The 21,220-nt window shown below is 49.2% G+C and overlaps 9 protein-coding genes and 1 non-coding gene across 10 annotated transcripts; 5 read left to right on the top strand and 5 right to left on the bottom strand.

The window, feature by feature from the left end:
- Positions 1-520: 520 nt before the first annotated feature.
- Positions 521-2,062, top strand: P170DRAFT_477092 (Arabinanase/levansucrase/invertase; the record flags this gene model as incomplete). Its single annotated transcript, XM_024853414.1, has 1 exon — positions 521-2,062. One exon carries the CDS (start codon positions 521-523, stop codon positions 2,060-2,062), a length of 1,542 nt encoding a protein of 513 aa, XP_024703779.1.
- Positions 2,063-2,134: 72 nt separating this feature from the next.
- P170DRAFT_511058 (acyl-CoA thioesterase) lies at positions 2,135-3,242 on the bottom strand. Its single transcript, XM_024854847.1, has 2 exons — positions 3,054-3,242; positions 2,135-2,983 (listed from the first exon to the last, which is right to left on the bottom strand). The coding sequence occupies exons 1-2, from the start codon at positions 3,165-3,167 to the stop codon at positions 2,213-2,215; spliced, it is 885 nt and encodes a 294-aa protein (XP_024703780.1). The 5' UTR covers positions 3,168-3,242; the 3' UTR covers positions 2,135-2,212.
- Positions 3,243-4,100: 858 nt separating this feature from the next.
- On the top strand, positions 4,101-4,829 carry P170DRAFT_477094 (uncharacterized protein; the record flags this gene model as incomplete). Its single annotated transcript, XM_024853415.1, has 1 exon — positions 4,101-4,829. One exon carries the CDS (start codon positions 4,101-4,103, stop codon positions 4,827-4,829), a length of 729 nt encoding a protein of 242 aa, XP_024703781.1.
- A 1,988-nt stretch (positions 4,830-6,817) lies between these two features.
- On the top strand, positions 6,818-8,203 carry P170DRAFT_360866 (putative male sterility domain-containing protein; the record flags this gene model as incomplete). Its single annotated transcript, XM_024844439.1, has 2 exons — positions 6,818-6,951; positions 7,015-8,203. 2 exons carry the CDS (start codon positions 6,818-6,820, stop codon positions 8,201-8,203), a joined length of 1,323 nt encoding a protein of 440 aa, XP_024703782.1.
- A 232-nt stretch (positions 8,204-8,435) lies between these two features.
- Positions 8,436-10,880, bottom strand: P170DRAFT_456967 (ankyrin; the record flags this gene model as incomplete). The annotated part of the gene is made up of 8 exons (XM_024851669.1): positions 8,436-8,837; positions 8,874-9,233; positions 9,273-9,413; positions 9,444-9,641; positions 9,685-10,170; positions 10,264-10,396; positions 10,459-10,542; positions 10,579-10,880. The coding sequence occupies 8 exons, from the start codon at positions 10,878-10,880 to the stop codon at positions 8,436-8,438; spliced, it is 2,106 nt and encodes a 701-aa protein (XP_024703783.1).
- Positions 10,881-11,656: 776 nt separating this feature from the next.
- P170DRAFT_465823 (ankyrin repeat-containing protein) lies at positions 11,657-15,388 on the top strand. The gene is made up of 7 exons (XM_024852357.1): positions 11,657-11,881; positions 11,934-14,021; positions 14,076-14,134; positions 14,184-14,229; positions 14,326-14,426; positions 14,474-15,169; positions 15,229-15,388. Exons 1-7 carry the CDS (start codon positions 11,749-11,751, stop codon positions 15,307-15,309), a joined length of 3,204 nt encoding a protein of 1,067 aa, XP_024703784.1. The 5' UTR covers positions 11,657-11,748; the 3' UTR covers positions 15,310-15,388.
- A 157-nt stretch (positions 15,389-15,545) lies between these two features.
- P170DRAFT_t131 lies at positions 15,546-15,618 on the bottom strand. Its single transcript has one exon. It is a non-coding gene; the product is annotated as a tRNA-Lys (tRNA).
- A 600-nt stretch (positions 15,619-16,218) lies between these two features.
- On the bottom strand, positions 16,219-16,896 carry P170DRAFT_427567 (uncharacterized protein; the record flags this gene model as incomplete). The annotated part of the gene is made up of 1 exon (XM_024847780.1): positions 16,219-16,896. The coding sequence occupies one exon, from the start codon at positions 16,894-16,896 to the stop codon at positions 16,219-16,221; it is 678 nt and encodes a 225-aa protein (XP_024703785.1).
- A 1,424-nt stretch (positions 16,897-18,320) lies between these two features.
- P170DRAFT_427568 (uncharacterized protein) lies at positions 18,321-19,700 on the top strand (the record flags this gene model as incomplete). Its single annotated transcript, XM_024847781.1, has 1 exon — positions 18,321-19,700. One exon carries the CDS (start codon positions 18,321-18,323, stop codon positions 19,698-19,700), a length of 1,380 nt encoding a protein of 459 aa, XP_024703786.1.
- Positions 19,701-20,027: 327 nt separating this feature from the next.
- On the bottom strand, positions 20,028-20,975 carry P170DRAFT_361254 (metallophosphatase domain-containing protein; the record flags this gene model as incomplete). Its single annotated transcript, XM_024844460.1, has 1 exon — positions 20,028-20,975. One exon carries the CDS (start codon positions 20,973-20,975, stop codon positions 20,028-20,030), a length of 948 nt encoding a protein of 315 aa, XP_024703787.1.
- Between the last annotated feature and the right edge of the window lie 245 nt (positions 20,976-21,220).

The raw sequence follows: 21,220 nt of genomic DNA on the forward strand, positions 1-21,220 counted from the left end.
CATGGAGTACTGCGATCTTTCTGAGGGGGAGAGGCTAATGTTGCGCATTTAACTGGGATTGGAGATCACGAGGATGAGGTTATAAAGGCTCAAAAGGCTTTTTAAGCTGCAGGAAGACGGAAGATAATCCGGGGGAGTATACGCTTCCATGAAAAGGAGATAAAGCAAGCTAGGTTTGTTGAACGAGAACGACCCAGGCAACTGCCAAGGAAGAACGATGTCTTTCATGAGGTTGTATGACCCTGATTCATTTATACTACCCTCTCAGACATGCATGACATCCCTCAGCAATTATTGGTGGGTTTTGAAACGACCGTCAAGCAATGCGGAGTAAACGCCGTGTCTAAGCCATTAGCTTGTTTATAGTTGATTAACTCGGGTAGATCACTGAAGAATCGGTTAAATGAGCAACGCCTATGGAGTATTTAAGTGACGCGAGAATGCGCGACCCTGACGATCTGTCATGCGCCGTTAGTTTTCTTCAAGCCCAAGTCTACACTTGGATCCTCGCGCCGCCACAATGATCCCTCTCGCACTCCTCAGCCTGGCGCTACACATCCCAGGACTCGCAGCGCAAGTCGAAGGCTCCTCGCCCATCTCCTTCACCTCCAACGGTAACCCCATCTGGTCCAACAGCTCCTGGTATTCGGCCGACCCGGCTCCCCTCGTCGTCAACGACACCCTCTACATCATCACGGGCCGTGACACCGCACCCCCCAACCAGAACGCCTTCGACATCAACCAATGGGGCATGTTCGAGTCCTCGTCGCCAGACCCCAAGGGCAGTGACTGGACTCTTCACCCGAACATCGGAGTCCCGGAATCCATCTTCTCCTGGGCCAAGCCGGGAAGCGCATACGCCGCACAAGTCGTGCAGGGCGCCGACGGTAGATTCTACCTCTACGCGCCGGTCACCGAGGCCGATTCATCCAACGAAGATCCCTTCGCCATCGGTGTCGCTGTCGCCGACACTCCCACGGGTCCGTATAAAGACGCGCATCCGGACGGGCCGATTATCTCGCAGTCTGTGCCGTCGCCCGGGAACTCGATCCAGAACATTGACCCGACGGTGTTCGTCGACGACGATGGCCAGGTTTACATCTACTTCGGCACCTTCGGGGCTCTGCTCGGTTATAAACTCGACAAGGACATGATCACCATCAAGGGCGACGTGACCCGCGTCACCAGTCTGACGGGGTACTTCGAAGCGCCGTGGCTGATGAAGCGCAAGGATACCTACTACATGCTCTTCGCGGCGAACAACGCCGGCGAGGATTCTCCCTGCACCCCGACATCCTATCATGCTTGTCTGGCGTACGGCACGGCCTCGTCCCCGCTAGGTCCATGGACGTTCCAAGACGTGATCCTCCCCATTGTGTCGTCGACGACGTCGCACCCTGGCGCGGTCGAGCTGAACGGCGAGTGGTATCTTGTGTACCATACCGCGGACGCGGAAGGAGGCGGCCACTTCCGACGCAGCGTAGCGTTCGACAAGTTGACTTGGGACGACAGTGCGAGTCCCGCGAAGATCAACACCGTCGTGCAGACTTTCGGACCGAAGGAGGGCCCGTCGGCGACGTATAACGCGGCTCTCAAGGCAGTTGCGAGCTCCAAGAACGGAACCCCGATTCAGTACTGGGTCAAGGCATTGAATGACGGGATTGTGCGCGAGACTCCCCTGCCGCCGGATTATTGGTGTTCATATGATGGTACGGACTCGCCGGGTACCAGCACATTGGTGTATACCTGGAACGAAACGGTCACGTTGAATGGGACATCGATGGTGTTTTTCGCGGATCAGCCGGCGGGCGCGGATGAGGGGGTTGCGCCGCCGAAGGCGTGGCATGTTGAGTATAAGAATGGGGAAGGCGAGTGGGTGAAGGCCACCACTAAATCAGAGTATCCGTTGAAGGTGACGGATAGTCCCGACGTTGTGGGGTTCGAAGAGTTCGAGACCAAGTCGATTCGTGCAATCTTGACGGCTTCGGGCTCGGAGGGACAGTATGCTGGAGTGGGTGTAAAGGAGTGGGAGGCGTTGTCGACTACTCTGCAAGACTCTTGATCCAAGATCCCAACATAGGACAGGTGTACATAGTTTGAAATTCTTTACACAGTGTCATTATTGCAACTCAAAGTAAATGTTGAAAGCAGTTTATACATGCAGGCATCCCAGGGCTAATCTATCCATCTAATCTAATCTAATCTATAAGCCTCAGGCAAACCCAGGCAGGCTCATCTTATGCACATACTCCTCCATCAGCTTCTCCTCCTGGTTAATAAACGGCTCGACAACCGCCAAACCGCGGTCAATCTCCTCCTTGAGTCTCTCCCACTCTCCATCCTTCGCCTCAGCACCCTTGCGCTGAGTAATGTCGCCGTCAGCGACACCATTCTCAGCCCCGGTCGCGTGCCCATTACCATTAGCGGCCACAACGTCCAACAAAGGGGTATATCCAGCGGCCTGGAACGCATCCTTCGGCGGCACCGTATACCGTCCCTTCTTCAACACATAGCGACTGATCGAGACCGCGTACAGCTTCTTCTTCAACGCCTCGGCGTCCAGCACGCGACCCTTCTTGCCGGGCTTCAGGAAATACGTCACGATGTAGATCCACTTGTTATCGTAGCTGGCGACATGCGACTTGACCTCGTATTTCATGTAGGCGGGGATTTCACGCTTGAAGCTGGTGTAGACGCTGCCGAGGATGAAGCCGAGAGGGCCGCGCTTGCCGTTGGCCGCGAGTTGCTTTTCGAGGAGCGCGGCGCCCTTGACCACGATGTTGGACATCAGCGCCGTTCGCGAAACGTCCAGGTCCGAGAAGTACGTCGAGTTCGACTTGTGCATGTTGAAGTCGAGTTCCATGATGGGTGCGCGCGAGTAGATGCTGACGGGGTCGAGAAGCTCGGTGCTGGGTCGCGCGGGCTGCTCGACGGCGGGGGTGATCAGGTAGCCATGTTTGAAGAAGTAGCGGTATACGCGGATCTACATGGTCAAAACAAGAAATTAGCATTTTTTTGAGTTCAGTCGGGGAATGGCGACGGGGAGAACGCACATGCCACACCATGGGGAACGTCTTCAGGTTGAGCAGGGCAAAGAAGATGGCTGCGGCTTTCCAGAAGCCGAGCGAGCCCCAGGCAGAGGAGACGAGCGAGGAGAGGGACTCCATCAGGGAAAAATTATATGTGCACTTAAACAATGTAACACAAAGAACATACAAAGGAAAAGGAAAGTAAAAGAGGCCGTCTATATGATAAGAACAGGGAGCGGCTAAGGATTCCAGAACGTCCCAGAGAAAAAATGTTGAGACCCACAACCACCTCGACCTCGGCTTTTTGGCCGTGCGCAGCCAATGGCATTGCGCCTGTGCACACCTTTTTTTGTTTTCTCATCAGCGATCGACTAATCGGCTTTTGCGGGCCACCCGCTGCGACCCGTCATCTTGGATTCAGCCACATTTGTCCTGCTCTCTCCATGTCCCTGGTCATTCACTATCCATCTGTGTTATACGAAATTGCTGAGGTCGGTCAATCAAAGTTAAACAAATGAGAAAGGTGGTCGATCTTGGAGCTGGCATCATTCCCAAGTTCATTCACCCTTGATCCATGCGCCCATCTACTATAGTCAATCTGTTGCCACGAAAAGACTCCACTGGGGAAGGGCTCCCCCACCGAGTAGAGCAAATCATAGGAGATAATAAACTGTTCGGGCTGGCCCTTTGCGTACTACAATGTCAACTAATCAATTCTTTGGGTAAATATTGCTGTTTCCTTTATTGAATTAGGCAGGGAATCGCGCCTTCCTTCACTGCTATCATTGCAAGAAACCCAAAATACTTCACCGTAAATATTGGACGCTTCAGCATCCTATTCCCTTGTCCATTCACTGCTGCACCTGTGGTTCTCGCTATCTTCCTGACTGTAAATCCTGAGACCCTCGAGACTGATAATACTACGATCTACCTACCCCTGCAAATTCTCTATCCAGCAAAGCCTTCCTTCAGTCGATGCTACCAACACTTCAAGCAGGACTTAGAGTGCAACTGAATATCTTCGTTGTTTCCAACTGCAAACTCATCGCTCATTTCTTTCATCTTTTCATAATGACCACCCAACGTTACTTTCGGGGTCTGCCGACGAATGAAGAGGAATGGCAGAACGCAGCAAGAGCTTCCAATGTCACGGATAAAAGCTTACACAGCTGCGTGGAGCTAAGATCAGGCTCTAGAGTAACCCAGGAGCAGTTTCTGTTGTTCCGGACAATTTGTCCAAAGTTCCAAGAGCCATACATGTTCAACAGTGCTACTTTGAACCTTACTGCCAGACTCCTGAGAGCCGGTACTATCCTCGCAGGATCGATCGAGTTTCAGGACTACGTGTCTGTACTCCGAGCCAATCAGTGGAGTAACCCCAACAAATTCGAGCGAGTCCTTGAACAACAATGGGAGGTGTTGCGTTGCTACGACAGTAAGAACGAACTTATCGAACATGATGAGCATGTCGTGAATTCCAGTTTCATTCTTTTGCTACAGACGATGCTTAGTTTAGCTCCTGCACCTACACGAGAATGGCGAGTGTCCAAAAGATACCTGAGTGCGGACTTCAGAACTGTTAGGCAACTCAGACGCGATACAAATTCAGCTAAACATCGATTCATAGCGATCACAGGCGGCCAATTACGGCATATTGCGGCGGGCCAAATCGAAGCCATTGTTGAATGCAAGGTTCGAAAAGCAATTATGCCACAGCCGCAAGTTGATATGCAAGAGGTTTCACAGATTGTTGCGTGGATCAAGCAATATCCTCCTTCTATGGGAGATAAACACCAGTAAGTACAAGACATACCAAGATCCTAGAATGTACTGCGTTCTAGTCGTTTGGCCCTGGTTGAAATGTCATCCCATAGCTCTATTTTTCCTTCCTTCCTTCCTTCCTTCCTTCCTTCCTTCCTTCCTTCCTTCATCGTCGTCGTCTTTCCTCTACTTCGTTTTCCCCAAGCTAACACATTTAGGCGTGTGGCCGTATCCCAAGACGGCAAAGAATTGTACATAAGTTTCCACAACTATTATGACAACTGGTTAGGCCACCTCGGTAATCATGGCCCGACGAGCCGCACCACTTTCATGAAGAAAAAGAGGATTGGCCATTTTCTTGGATCCTGAAAACAGGTCATCATGAACACAAGCATCCACGCGCCTGAGCAGGCTCAGGCAGAGGGCGAACGAGGGGACGACGAGGCGGCAAGGTATGCTTTATCGCCCCTGATGATGTTCATTGTGTGACTAAATTTGGTTGTAGAGACGCAACAGGGACAAGTGCGGGTTCTGCTTCAAGTTAGGGCACCATACAAACCAATGCGAGCTCTAATGGGGTACGCGGGCGGCGGTATGTGTTATCCTAACAGGCCATATCATAGAAAGCTTAGTTGTTAACAATTCCTCAGGGCCGCCGCATGATGGAAGTTGGAAACCCCAATGATTAAGCCATCACGCTTGGATAACCATATAAAGCAGCAACAGCAGAACAATTCGCATCGGGGTCGTGGTGGCTAGCTGAGGGTAATGATGAAACCCTACTTGATCCTATGATTGAGCATTCTTCTGGTTTACAAAGGCTGGGAAACGCCAGGAGTAGTAGCAAGCCTATCAGGTACTTCAACAGTACCAGAGCCTGCTGAAAACGGCGAAGAATCGAGATGAGGTTCTCAAAGAGACGCTGGAAAGAGAATCTTTACTTGAAACAATGCACGTTGTCTTGGGACTTTCAAAACGCTCTATCGGTTCAGCAGCGAAATGAAGCGAAGTCAACAGCGATTCTTATGGGCTTACGAGACGGCGCCCTGAGGGGGCCTCGAGGGAGAGTTCGAGAGATTCGACCAGTGAGTCGACATGAGGAAACGGTACAGTACTGCATGTCGAACCCTTCAGCGTCTCAGGCGTGGATGAGAGTAGTGACTCAGAATGTCCCAATAAACTATTTATCGGTGGACGACCGTCTTCAAGAGTGCACTTGAAAGGAGCGTTAAACGGAATGAAAGTTGAGTTTTCCTTCGCTCAGCTTTGCGATACTGCCGGCAGAATTCCAGGCACATACCCTGACTCATGTTATTCTGTTCATGTATGTAGGGCTTCTAACTACTTGGGAACCTCAAAATCTCAAGATGCTCATTGAAACCAAGGCTTAATCACTCCTTGAACTGGTTGTCCGTCTCCTGAGGAGCCTTCTTGTTTAACCTATTTTTGTCGACGGAAAGGTGGATCGGAGACCATTGGAAGCTTGTCGAGTTCTTCGGTAACACCAGTCGAATGTATTCTATTATCACTGGGATTTCTCAAGGACATTGTTCCCATTGTATCTAACTCATCCTTCAGTGGAGACTTCTGATTTAGTTGAAACCAAGGTTACACTAAAATCCAAGGAAGTGACTCATCTTATTCTGAATGATATCATTTCTCCCTACCAAAAGTCTGACAATCCCGAGAACGCTAACAGTCAAGCTTATTATTCTGACGCATCAATCAGTATGCTTAGCATGATGGCCCTGACAGGGAAGGGAAACAGTATCCACAGCTAGGTGAATCATGGTACTGATTCAACGCGCCACAACCGTGGATCCCCTATGAATCTCTTACCCGAATTGGACAGCCGGTATTTGTTTTGGTATGCTTTCAGAGCCCGACGGGGTCTATTTAAAGGCCGACAAAATGGACTGTGATTTCGAATCCTCATCACACAGAACCCCAGCTATGTCTCAAGTCCGAAAGTTTTGTTTGCAAGTAGCGCACGTCATAGACTCCCTGGAGCATCGGAGGTTGCCAAGATGTGGGATTCTTTTGATGGTAAATGTGTCTTGATCACCGGGGGGTCTGGCTTCCTAGGAACGGCCGTTGTCTATCGGCTTGTGACTCGAACGTCGGTGTCTCTTATTTACATACTATGCAGAGGAGGACGAAAGTAAGCTCCCATTCCTTCTTTCGATCTTTTCCAGGACAGAAAGCTAACAGTTACTCGCCACAGAGCCCTCTATACGAGATGGAAGAAATCACTGCCAGATCAATTCGCGGACAAGCTCTGCAGATCAAATCGCCTTCTTGTCCTGGACGGCAATATCATCAAACCAAACATGGGATTGTCCGACTCCCAAGTCGATATTGTTCGAGAGGATGTGGAGATCGTCATTCATGCCGCGTCTTCGATCAATCTTACGTCGAATTTATCGAGTCTAGCACCGACGGTCATCAAGGCTACGGAGATAGTTGCGCAGTTTGCTCTCGCCTGTTCCTTTCTCACTCGCTTCGTGTACGTTTCGAGTGCCTATGCAAACGCACACCTAGACCCACGCAGCGAGTCAATCGACGTCGCCGTTCAGGAAAAGATCTACCCTCCTTCACAGCAGGACACTGCCCTGACTGAATGGGAGGAAGTACAAAAGACCGGTACCAGCTCGGTATACGACACAGAGGACTATCCGTGGTCATATGCCTACGCGAAACATCTCACTGAGAGATTACTGTTTCGAATGTTTAACGATCACGACGTAACAGAATGTCTGCTGATCGTACGTCCGTCCATTATCGGCCCGGCGCAAAAGTGCCCATATCCAGGGTATTGCGTTCCATGCTCAACGCCGACAACTTCGGCTGCGGTATCATTCCTCTTGAGCGCAGATTCAGAAATAAGAACTACTACCCGATGTCCGGATCCTGATGCTGAAGTCCACATTGACGAAGTGCCGGTCGATGTTGTTGCAGATCGTCTCCTTAGCCATCTAGCCGTGGGGACAACCGGCTGCGTCCACGCCGTCAGCGGGAAACGAGCACGTACGAATTATCTAGAATGGTGGCAGCCCATAATGCAACTCCGTCGGATCCCGTGGGAGTTGAAAAGAGTCTGGATTTATGAGAACTGGAAAACGCCCAATCAACATCCGATTTCTCGACTTTGGGTGGCACTTGGAAGTTCTTTCTGCTTTTCCGAAGATCGGACCATTGCAATTAGTGAGGAATTGGCTGAACACGGGGACTGCTCGGACCTGCAGCTTTTTACGACGGCTCATATGGGGAGACAGCTGCTAGAACGGACTCAGCAGCTTCGGTCTGTCATGGATCAGATCGCAGCGCACAGTCCTAGGGATGCTGAAATCATTCAGGCTTATTACCAGGATTTCGGCAGGGAAGGTGTTGAAAGGTTGAATGCTCGTCTGTAGCGCATTGTAATGAGCAATCCAAGAAAATATATGCCTGCACTGCGCAGGTCCCACCAATGTGAGATTAAGGACTTCGAAAGATTATGGGATTGTCAGTAAATCAGGCACTGCATTTCTCGTTATGTGGTGGCCACCACCTGCGGTACGAATTATGATCCAAAAGTTCATTTCAAGACAAATCATAAGCCATTAGAAATGAAGAAATTCTGCCACATACCGACCGCTATTATCGTTAAATCATTATGCCTCCGTGAGGCGGGATCTTTTCCAACATGGGCATATCATCCGTGGCAGGGGGAAGATTTTCAAGGGCATCCCAAAAACTACCATCAGAGCTACAGCCACTGTTTGGCTCTTTGTACAATTCATCCATGTCAGAATTGACACGCAGGGGAAGACAAGGAACACAAACAGATTCCATAATTCTTTCTGAACTTTCTCCGAGAGAAGGCATCTGGTTGATAATGCTCAACAAATCGTCAAATGCGACCGCAAGATCCTCTGTCAAATCAGGTCGTTGACGTAAACGATTACCAAGATACCCTAGTGTATACTGCTTATCGTACTTCATCCGGAAATGGTCCGTCGCAGCTAGGATACGAATAGTTTCAAGATCTGCATAAAGCGCGGCGATCTGGAGCAGATGTGGTCCTTTCAGACGCGGACACACAGAGTACTCGTGCCATCGATCTAGCATCATTCTCAGCACATTGTGGCTATTGTAGGTAATTGCTGTGGTCAGTGGACTGGACCCGTCAGCGGATATGGCGTTGATATTCGCGCCGTATTCCAGGAGCAACATGGCGAAACTGGCGTTGTCAGTCCGTGCTGCGTGAATGAGTGAAGTCTTCCCATCTGTTCCGCTTGAGTCAACATCCGCGCCGAAATCGAGAAGACTTTTCAGAAGTAAAACATCCGTGGCATTGCGTGCCGCACAATTGAGAGGACTGCCTTTCTTTTCACTGCCGGGTTTCCGGAAGTCGGTAAGTGCGCCAGCTTCGAGCAACAGGCGAACGGCAACGGTATGGCCCTGCGAGGCCGCGTTTTACAGGGGACCAGATAATTGAACATCCATGATGTTCGGGTCTGCACCGTGGCTTAGCAAGGTCACGATTGCACGAGTGTCCCCACGGGCGGCTGCCCAGGCTAACGGTGTGCGACCCATTCCATCTGGTGTATTAATGTCGCCTGGGTTCTGAGCGATTTCGTTCTCCAGACTGAGCAGTAGCAAGCCTATCACGATCTTATGAGTCTTGGTATATCCTGCGTCATCTATGAAATCCTCATAGTATCCGCCCTTGGTAATAGTATGGAGCGCGTCGGAGGCCGTGTCCGAAAGTCCACCTTCAAGAAGAAAATGACAGGCCTTATTCCTTGGGCTATTGTCACTCGCAGCAATTGGGCGATAATCAGCATCCGCACCGGCATGTATCAGAAACTTGCAGGTTTCATTGTTTTCCGTAAAGTGCCCATCGAAGGACGGAATATCCTCGAGTGGTGCTAACATCGCGAGGAGACGCCAACCCCTTTTCGAAAAGGTATTTAAGGCCGTCGATATCTCCATGTAGGGCAAAACTAACGCACTGTGCCGTATCTGGAACCCGTCTCAGAGTATCCAATTTCAACAACGTTCCAATATTGGGCTGGTAACCGACCTGAATACGCACGATCGCAGATGACAGAAAGCCTAACGGAAACCAATATTCCAGGTTCACTTGGCTAGCACGCGACTTCCTGCATGTACCGACGCTGCATTTCGGACTGAAAAGGGGCAGCCCGGCATAGCCAACGAAGAGTCGTCCGAGGACTCGATTCAACAATGCCGGGCTGCTTGACTTCTTCTGCAAGTGGCAAACGCACGGGCACCCCGACCGGCACGTTACAACAAACGGTGTGACACGAACTCCCATCCCTTCCGATTGAGTTGGCGTAGTGTAAGTCTCCTTTGTATATGGCGGAGGTCGTTCCTTTCTTGTTGTAGACATGTCGTATGTCGAGCCCACTTATTTAAGCTAACTAGCTTGGACCTGATTTGACTATGCTTGAAGCATCTCTTCGACCCGGGTGATGCGCTCGTCAACCGCGGCAAGGCCTTTGAGAAAATTGTCTTGCAGGGCAACTTGCTGATGCGACGATTGTATTGCGACTGTGGAAATGGCCTCTATGTCCAGTCGGATCTTCATCATGTCTTGTCTGGTGCCAGTCAGCAAATACCGGCTGCCATGAGCTTCTGGGCATCACATCGCGTGACATACGAGTTAGAGGCACCGAGGATTATGTTTAGATTCGCTTTGACAGTCCTGATATCTTCCTGAAGTGCCTGCAGCCGGCCCTGCTCCCTGCGCCACGCGTGCGCCCGGAAGATCGAGATTCACGACACGCGACATACTTCGTTTAGCTGATTCACGATGTCCTTGATCTCAACCAACTTGTGATCCGCCTGCTTCAAAAGATGCGGGATCGCGGATAGTTTGCTCTCTGGCAGACAAGCTCGATCATTCACGAGCAGCGAGATCTGAAAAAGGACGTAATTCAAGTCGGCCACCTCATTGTTTACTGCGTGAAGCCGACCGGGTAAGTTTTGGCAAAGCGACCGCAGATCCGAAAAGGCAGAGCATGTTTGAGCAGCAAGAGTTGCGATCGCGAAAACACTTGTGCTGATCGAGAGTGGATCCATGGTGCTTTGAACTTGCGACCGGTCTGGAGTTGGACGGGGTCAAGGGGGCTGTGGGGACGCCTGCACCTTTAACGCTCTTCTGATGCGGCTAGAGGCGTGCATCGTGTCCTCTCATTGGCTGGTGCGAAAGGCTCGGAGACGGCCCGGCGCTTCCGGCTGCGCTTCCGTGGAAATAAAATAAAAGGCACTGGTTTTGACGGCCTGAGGTGCTTGTGTACCTGGTGTTACCAGTAGATGCCACATGATCCAGGCTATGCTGTGGATAAAGTACCTCCGGAGTAGGTCATTGGTCCCTGCCCTGGGGGATATATATTTTTGTTCACGTAGCATTGTCTGAGTTGACAGCATTCCACTATCTCGATGCTCAAATTAGATTGTCAACAGTATGCAGTGTCATTTCGTCACTTTCCGTTTATATTTTTGGTTAACCGATCGCTGTTGTCAAGTTATCTTTGTAACTAGTTACGAAAAGCTTGCAGAGTTGATATGCCTCGGCTTGCTCAACCTTGCTCAATGGATCGCTGGATAGAATCACAAGTCAATTACCTAAATTAGGCGCTGCCAAGAGGGCACCCCACACATACACGGCTGCTGAGTGGTTCGAACACTATACACTCCCTGAATAAGGCCATATATCCCCCCAGCATGTGCCCCTAGTGGCCACCTGGAGCTGTATTAGGAATCCGAGGATCAACGTTATTGCGGCTGACACGCGGAGCTATCCTGAGATTAGACCCACAACATTCAACTTCCCCTCCCCTTTATTATACCGCACATGTCCCTTGTGTGATTACAAGAAAAGTGGTGATCATTGCACATTGATACTCCCGTGATTCAGAGTTCTTTTGGTCTCATCTTATGATTCAATATGCGGTTTGGTCACGATTTTCATCGGCACCAGGTTCCAGAATGGGCCGATGCGTACGTGCCATATTCTTTGCTGAAAAAACTGCATAACAAGGCCATAAAGAGGACAGATGTTGGTCAGCCAGACTTCAATGGTATGTAATTCCACATATTCTTTTCATCCGGATATTTCTCATGTTGAAGCAGAATTGTACACCGCGTTGGAGCACAGCATATATTCAATCGCGGACTTTTACAAGGAACACCATGCGATGCTGCGTGTGAATGAAGCAGAACTCATCCAAAGGTCAAACCTCTTACTTACTGTGAATGCTTGGGATGTTGAATGTCTCAGTCAAAATTTTCATGATCTCCGAGAAGATTTCAACAAGCTGCAGTGGTTCTTCAGGGTCAATTATGAAGCGCTCGAGCGGATGTCTACAAAAATTGAAAGATCGCCGATTTCTGATGACCAGCATCATCAGAGCTGCAAATCTAAGTTGGCCAAGCTCACTGAAGACCATGAAGGCTTGGTTTCATCATTTATTGAGAGTCTGGACTCCTTCATGAAAGCTGTTTTCCATACTTGTCATGATGCAAAGACGTCTGAGACCTCAAAGCGTTCATATTTGAAAGCTTTCATTGATCGGTTCAGCTCCTCGCCCTCGTCTTCAGAGCTCTCCGACAACTTCGCTTCGTGTCTCTTGGAAGATCGAGAAGAGAATCTGGGTGAATTACTAGAGAAGGTTTCTAACGAGAGCAGCTTGCCGGATGGCCTTTCTTTTAGCAATTTCCTAAAGCATCTGACATATCTTTCGCTTGTATGCACCGCCAGACAATGCTCTCATTTCCTGTTGTTGGTGGCAATGCCTAAGCATGATGTTAAGCCAACCCACCTTCTTTTGAATCATATGATCGTCGCTTCAGGCAAACGTCGACATTTGGCAGATCTCGACGACTTGAACCATGGTACTGTCTGTGAATCCGATGATCATTACGATCTTTCCGGGTCTAACCTGTTCCACACAGTGGTGCAGTCACTTGGCGATTCGAAATCAGCGGTTCTGTCAACAAAGGATACACTGGGCCGCATACCTCTACACTACGCGGCGTTGAATGGCCTACCAACTATCTGTCGCATGATTCTGTCCTCTTTCCCGAATTCTAAGGAGGATAATATCCCAAGTCCGATTTTAGCACGGGACTTCCAGCAGTATACGCCTCTGCATTATGCGGTGATTAAAAACCACCCGGTTGTTGTCAAGAGACTCTTGAACAATCTTTACTCGGACAGTCAAACCAGCGGAGTCCCCGTGGATGAGAAGTTATTATTTGACCTTCTTTCTACAGCCATCCGTTATGAGTTCGATGACATAGTCGAGCTATTGGCACAACGTCAGATTGACACGCATCTGAGGTCCAGCGACGGAGAAACTGCGCTTTATCTTGCAGCACGAAGAGGTCGCGAAAGTTATGTTAAGACTCTACTTGAGAACGGCGGGGCGGCTGATGTTAGCACTCCGGAGCCTGTGCATGGATGGACTCCGCTATTCATCGCCTGCGTGAATGGCCATGGAGCCGTTGCTAGAGCTCTGTTGCAAGCAGGAGCAAGACAAGATATCCAGGACCACAATGGCTGGGCTCCCAAAGAGCACGCGGCTTTGCGGGGTCATCTGGAATTAGCTGGAATGCTAGATTCACTGGAAAACTTGAGTATGTCCGGTGGCCCAGCTGGGATGCCAATGAAGCCGGTTTCAAAGCCTGGACAAGCCATTGACTATGAGAAATCCCATGTCATCGTCAACCTTGGGGTTTTACAAAACGGCAAAAACGTCAATGCTGTGGATTTGAATTACCCGAATGAACACGCCGTCAACACGAAAGGCGGGCTATCGATCGAAATCTCGATCTCGGAGAAAGAAAGTGAAACTTATGTTTCCGAGTTGCCTTTCTTGACAGACACAGTAAATGACCCATTTACGTTCACGGTTTCTAAACCAAGTGTGGCCTCGATGTCTTTCAAGCTCTCACAGCAGGTACCTGGTTATCCTGCCTCACGCACGCTCATTGGTAGTGCTACGACTTTGCTGCAAACTCCGAGCGAGCCTTTTGGGGAGAACCGTGAGAGTCTTGTCAGGGAACGAACTATACCGATTGTTGAAAAGGAAACACTGGATGTCATAGGCACAATAACGTTTACATTCCTAATCGTTAAGCCGATGGCCACCCCTGTTTCGTCTACCATATCCGGGTCTTCCACCAAAGCTCAGGGCGTACAACTTGTTGGACATAGAGGTAATCATCCGAGTCAGAGCTCGCCATAACAGTGCTCTAACCATACATGTCTAGGATTGGGCCAGAACACAGCCAGCCGAAGTTACCTTCAGCTCGGAGAAAACACAGTCGAGGTACAGAAAGGAAAATTCCATTTCGACACTATTACTAACTTGACCACAGTCCTTCCTTACAGCTGCAAAGCATGGTGCTACACATGTTGAGGTAAGAAATCATTCTTCTCTGTAAAACACTACTAACCCTTTCTTTAGTTCGGTAAGGAGTCTTGACACATTACACATGGACACGGACTAAACTAGAGAAGATGCACAGTTAACAAGAGATCTCGCTGCCATAGTCTTTCACGACTTTTCACTCAGCGAATCGGGCACAGACATCCCTATCCATGACTTGACTTTGGATCAGGTAAGTGCACCGAACTCTATGTCCCGTTGATAACTGACGTATATCAGTTCATGCACGCAAGCAATATCCAATCACCCCGAGGAGATCCTGCATCCATTCTTGGTAAGCCTTACGATGAGACGGCTCAAACCAAACCTCGATCTAGATCATTATCGCGGGATCACGAACGCGGAACCCAATCCATCCGCGACAGAATGAAGTATACCGTCGACTTCATGAACAAAGGTTTCAAACCCAATACCCGCGGTGACTTTATCCAAGACTCTTTCACGACGCTGGATGAGCTGCTCGAGAAACTCCCCGAGTCGATCGGCTTCAACGTCGAGGTGAAGTATCCCCGACTCCACGAGGCCGCCGAGGCAGGCGTTGCCCCGGTCGCGATTGAGATCAACACATTTGTGGACAAGATACTGGAACGAGTCTTCCGCTCTGAGAGTAATACAAACCGCGATATTATCTTGTCGTCCTTCACGCCTGAAGTCTGCATTCTTCTCGCCCTTAAGCAGCGAAAGTACCCGGTGATGTTCATTACCAATGCAGGCAAGCCACCGATGACCGATTTGGAGACGAGAGCGAGCAGTTTACAAGCCGCTGTCCGGTTCGCGAAACGGTGGAATCTTGCTGGGATTGTCTTTGCGTCGGAGACACTTCTAATGTGCCCGAGACTGATTGCCTATGTGAAGAGATCCGGGCTGACATGTGGGTCTTATGGGCTTTTGAACAATATCCCAGAGAACGCGAAGGTGAGTTTGAATCAACTTCACTGCTCATGAATTTCTGGGAAGTGACTAATCTCTTGCAGAAACAAGCAGCAGCGGGGATTGACATTATTATGGCGGATAGAGTTGGACTTGTCGCTAAGGCCTTGAAGGATGTTGATTGAGTATTTGGTGTAGTGAATGAACCACATCATCATCTACTATTTCATGCAATTCACATTTATCTACAAGCACGAAATAAAGCCCTAGTTATATCCACATTGGCAAGAAAGAGATAGCAAATAAATGTAAAAGGAGATGGTGAATGAATGAACTTGATTGACCATGGCCGATCGATCGATCTACTACTACCTACCAACCGGCCACCGAGCAAGGTGGAAAAAAGAAAAACAAAAAGAGAAGCCCAACGCGGGGCTCGAACCCGCAGCCTTGTGATTAAGAGTCACACGCTCTACCGATTGAGCTAGCCAGGCTGGCTTGTTTTACTGGTTCAGAGTTTGGTTATAAGAGCGGAAAGCGGAGCGGAGTGGGGCGGACCTCCACCGGCAATTCTTCCAGCGACGCCAAGCCCATCCGGTCGGACCAGAGCCGACGCCACCAACAATATCAACTCTCTCCCTCATGGATGAACGGTATTCAGCACACCTGCGCACAGTATGCTGGGGAATGATTATTCTAAAATACAGTTTCAATTGAAATCCGCTTCCTGCCCTCCCACAGTGGGAACTGTCAGTCGTCTCTACTTTTTGTTCAGTCTTCCACTTGATCTGGTACTAGTATATATATCGTAAGGTTAAACTTTTAGCATTCACTGTATGACATCTACGGGGAAACTACAGTGTGATTCTAGATTTTTTGTAATGGTTAAGGGAAGTAACATCATTAATATTTCCTAATCAGGATTCTTCGCGGGGCAGTTCTTCTCCTTTTTTTTTCTTATCTTCAGACAATCCGATTTCGATCGAGCCAAGAGAACATGGCAACCGGGAAACAAGCCGAGAGAGAAAGGGAAAATAGTTCATCGAGTGAACAAGATTCATAACGGAGACCGGAAATCATGTCGGCCAACCATATTATCTGCGGCCATATGTAGTCCGAAAGCCGGCGCTGTAGCTAATTCGATACGTATTGTGGCTGCCTCTTCCGAGACCAAGCCATTCGTCCACGAACCAAAAAAAGCCGTTATTAGAGCCATTATTGTTGCCACCATCGTTGCCTCTTCCCTGGCTGTTAGTCGAACCGTTAGTCGAGCCGTTAGTCGAACCGTTAGTCGAACCGTTAGTAGGACCGTTAGCGTGGCCGTCAGCACGGCCGGCGGTATAGCCGGCGGCGTAGCCATCGGAGTATCCATCGGAGTAGCTATTATGTCCTTGTCCGCGGCGCTGGCGTTCTGCATCATTGTCGGCAGCATACCGCAGTGTATCTTGAATGTCGGACCGGATTGCTTGGGTGATCTCGTTATCCATCATGACAAATGGATCAAGGTTTGCTCCCCAGTAAACTCCACTGGAACGAAATCTGGGACTTGGGGAGAATCTTGACACTCTTGACTGTCCTCTGTCAATGGCTCTCAGCATCTCCAAGAGAGTTACTGACTCGCTGCGACCGCCCGGCTGGACGGGCATCCACAGATACCGAGGCAGAAAATGGAGATCGTCCATTGGAACAAAAGCGTTGTAGACTTCGCCTCTACCTGAGTCTTCGTTTCCACTTCCGCCACTACGACAAACTGCGGACGTTGAGTGATCCATTATGAGAATTTGTTGTTCAGAAACGATCTCCAGGTAGAAATGACGTTGCTGATGTAGCTTCACGATGGAGGGCTATGAGAGATTTTGACTTGAGGGTTGTTCGCACAATGTGATGGCATGGAAAGTGATGAGGGGTGAGAAACAAAGATGTCATGCCTGCCTGGTGGCTGAATTTATATAAAGACTGGCTGGACATGGCGCCACTGCTATCACGCTCGTTTCCATGTTCTGGGGCCTTTTTAATGGAGAAGGCCGATAATCAAGTGACAATTCCCATTCCAGTATACAATCCAAAGGAAGGTTCCGGATAAGAAGGACAAAAAAGCTGCACATTCATTCAAAACTCCGGAATGCTCCATGGATATGATTAAAGTACGGTTATTTGGCTGGCCTCAAGAATGAATACAATCGAGAGGTCAATCGTATGCCAAGTCAAGTACTATCCGGCTCTATGAAAAGACTCAAAACCAGATTATCAGCTGGATATCTATATATCTACTTTTCTAATACGAATACGAGCAATTCAATTGGGAGTAGTAGCACCCTTTGGTTCTTACATATTAGGGAAACATATCATACAAGAAGAATTATAGAACTTACAAAGTATGACAGTTAAATGAGACATCGAAGTATCTTATAGATGGGATGTAATAGTCCCACATGAAGTACATGTCATATTATTTGGGATCCATTTGACATATGGGCTTGATTGGATAGCATATCCGTCGCTGTATTCAAATTTCACGTGAGGTAGACAGGGGTGGGCTTCCAGACCTTTACTAGGCGATGTATGAAATTATCTCCCTTCTGACTACGTATGTGGCTTGATTTAATTATCATAGCCATAGAGACATGAGAAAGTCGATCAATGTGCTTTTTTTGTGTTTTCAGTGGTTCGGGTTAGTGTTTTGTTCATTTCGACTTGAGAATTTAAAACTCGAGCACGAGCATGGAGCTGGAAGAAAGTAATAATTTCTCTACTCTACTATTAGTGATATAGCAGATCAGGAAATAGACAGGATGGTACGCCAGCAGCATTACAGGAAGGCAGGGCACATAATCTCAAAACTGGGTCCGGGGAAGAGACAAAACAGGCTCCCGCGCAACTCAATCGTGAATTTAGTCGCAACAGCAAACACCTGTACTCTAATGCATCCAGACGAAGTTTTCTCAACCAGGGTTTTCTTTTCACCTCCTGTTTATCTTCAAAGGCCTTGGATATTTTCCATCCCATTACTACATTATTCTGTCACTCGATACACCGGGAATTGCTCCTGAGGTCGCATGATTCCTTTGATTATTTTGGTCATAAATATGGCAGACTTTGCGTTGAATCTTCGAACCATAAGCTTTACTCAACCCTCGTTTGGACTCGAGTTACTTGCCCTCAAACTATTAAAATCATACTTCTCAACTAGCTCGCAATGATCTACTTCGAACCCTACCCACTCACGGAGCTCGACCACCTATTGATGCCAGTATATCTTCATTTGTTCCTTACTTTTAAGACCTCCAGAATACAAGAGAGCGTTGAAGATCTAGAGACTGGAGTTTCCTGCCTCATTCAAGAATGGCCCTTTCTGGCGGGCTCCATAGCCAAGCCCGGTCCCGACCAAAAGGCGTATCAAGTTCAACCGCCTTCCGAATTCGAGCTTCAGGCCAATCCAATGCTTCGGGTAAAGACTCATGGGGTACCTGTCTCGGTTCTACAGCTGGCCGAGGAGACACCGGAGGAACTTATCTCGGTCAAGCCACATTGGCCGACCCTGTACCCAGCCCCGGCACTACGTTTCCAGGCCAATATCATGGCTAACGGTATCATATTGTCGCTTTCCTGGCATCATCGGTTGATGGATGCGTTTGGGTGCCAAGGTGTTCTTGATGGTCTAGCACAATTCTGTCGATTGAAGGGAAGTACTGGTGACACGTTAAAGACGTCTCCTCAACTGCAGGAGGGCGCTCGTCAGCGAATCAGAAACTTCAGTGGATCAACCAAAGATCATGCTGCTTTCTCCGATACATATGGTTACTCGGACAATCAGTATCAGGATAACCAAGCCATTCGCGGCTACATGCTCTGCCCTCGAAAAGTTGAAACGCTCAGGAGGATTTGTGATGAGCAAATCACAGAATCCGGGAACGCATCGAATATCAGACTGACCTGCGATGACATTGTCACGGCAATCATTTGGCTTTCTGCGTCTCAAGCACGCAACCGAGCCTTGTCGGCACCTCACTCATCGCTCATTCGATATGTCAATGTACGGAAGCTGTTGGAGCCCCCTATTCCAACAGACCTCTTTGGGAATGCAATAGCCATGTCCAAATCTCACTGCAATTTGCAGGACCTGCGATCCGAGCCCAAGGACCAGGATAGTTCAGAACATGTCGTTCCAGGCTTAACCCGTCAAGCAGTGAACCATCTATCGCATTTCTCTAAGCTCACCCGATCAGAAGATACAGGGAAAAGCGTAGATGCGAGCCATGTGGGAGACCTTCTTTCAACACTTCGAGCCTCGTCTGACTGGGACTCACTCACCCTAACCCCCGTTGATGTGTCTGTGTCTAGTATGCGAAGAATTAAACTCTACAACATGGATTTTGGAGAGTCATTCGGCCTTGTGAAAGACGTTGATACGCTGGAATCAAACCTACAAGGGCAATATTTGATTCGGCCCGCCAGAAATTGCAGCTCAGACGCACCGTGGGAAATCAAGATGGCGCTTCCAAAGAAGGTTGTGCCGTTTTTAGATGCAGATCCGGTATTAACATGGGCTAGTGTGAATGAAAGACCAAGACTTTGAATTGTGGGTTGAGAACCAGTCTATGGAACTGTTACATAGACTAAATCTGGGGAAATAGGGAAACGAGATCTATTACGGATTCCGAGTCATGAACGTTACGTCCATCTCCTGGTCGGCTCGTTCGAGCAGTCTTAGGTTGATCATTCATCCTAGTTATACCAGCACCAATTCAATACCGAGTGCAAATCATTCAGAATAGGCAACTTAGTTATATGTAGTCGCCGCTGTGTTAGGTGTATCAAACGCCCAGTCATATCTATCTCATAGACCCAAGAATGCCCCAACATTACACATGATCATAAATCTGCTAAAAAGCAACCTCTCACCCTAAAAAGCTCTCGAAAGTTCAATCTCAACCAACCACGCCGGCTGAACTCTCCCATCTCTCCCTTCAACCGCAGCATTGACAAACAGCGTCTGTCTCCCCCATTCCAGCGGATACGGATCCCCCGTACAGTGACTCGTCCAGAAAAACTTTTCATACTCGCCATATCCCTCAGTGTCTAACGTCGCCAACCTCTCAATAATAACTGACTTCTCATGATCCACATCTCCCAGATAGCACGGCTCTAGCGCCCGGCTTCCTTTCCGCCAACTCACCAGCTTCGCGCCCCATTGCTCACGAACATGTCCGAAACAGTGCATCCGCGGCCTCGCGCGTGCCACCGCGGCAAATAAGTCAGCACAACCTGCTCGCTCTTTCGATAGGGTGTAGTCCATGACTCCCTTGGGCGGGCCATGCGTCATCACTATATCCACCCTCGGTATGTCGAAGATATGCCCCTCTCTCCGTGGATACTGGAATCCACCGGTCCCCGGGGGTAGGCACGGGGTATACGGGCTCGCGTAAACGGTCAACGACGCGCCGTTGCCTAGCACAAAATGATGCGTGCTCTGATCGAGAAGCATGATGCCGTTGTCTGTCGCGTTTTCAAATAGGCTCCTCGCGTCGCCGAGGTCCCCGTATACCTGCGCCATGAAATCGGGGTCGACTGGCTCCGGCGTATTCTCGAGGTCCTGTAAGGCTCCGTCGTAGGTTGGGGTGTCTAGTGTAAAGTCGTGGTCACCGGCGATGACAAGCTTTAGGGGTGCGTTTATCTGGGACAGGAGGTCGATGGAGGATTTGAATTCTTCGAGCATCGAGTTCGTCGTAAGATTGCCACAGTGGATGGCTACGTCTACGGGCTCGGTGCTCAGGTGTTCGAGGAAGGGTGTGCACGCGTGGGTGTCGGAGATGATGAGGAACTTGGTGCGAACTGCAGGTGTCGAGTGCATCTTGGGGTTCATTTTGGTGGTTTTTGTTTGTCTGTTATAGGCGTGTAGTGATGTGGTGATGGAGGAGACGTTCGCAGGAGGATAGCAGGAGAAGTAGGACTGTGAGTCAGATAGGGCTGATTGTCGTCATGATGAGCCCTGCCATGGCTCTGTGTCTTTTTCGGATGAACATCTTGAGAAAGCCTAGTCCCGCGCTCGTAGCCTAGGAGCATCATTAGCCAAGTGAAATTCATGTTAGAGACTAT

Source organism: Aspergillus steynii, assembly GCF_002849105.1.
Source record: "Aspergillus steynii IBT 23096 chromosome Unknown P170scaffold_5, whole genome shotgun sequence".
NCBI classification, from domain to species: Eukaryota; Fungi; Ascomycota; class Eurotiomycetes; order Eurotiales; family Aspergillaceae; genus Aspergillus; species Aspergillus steynii.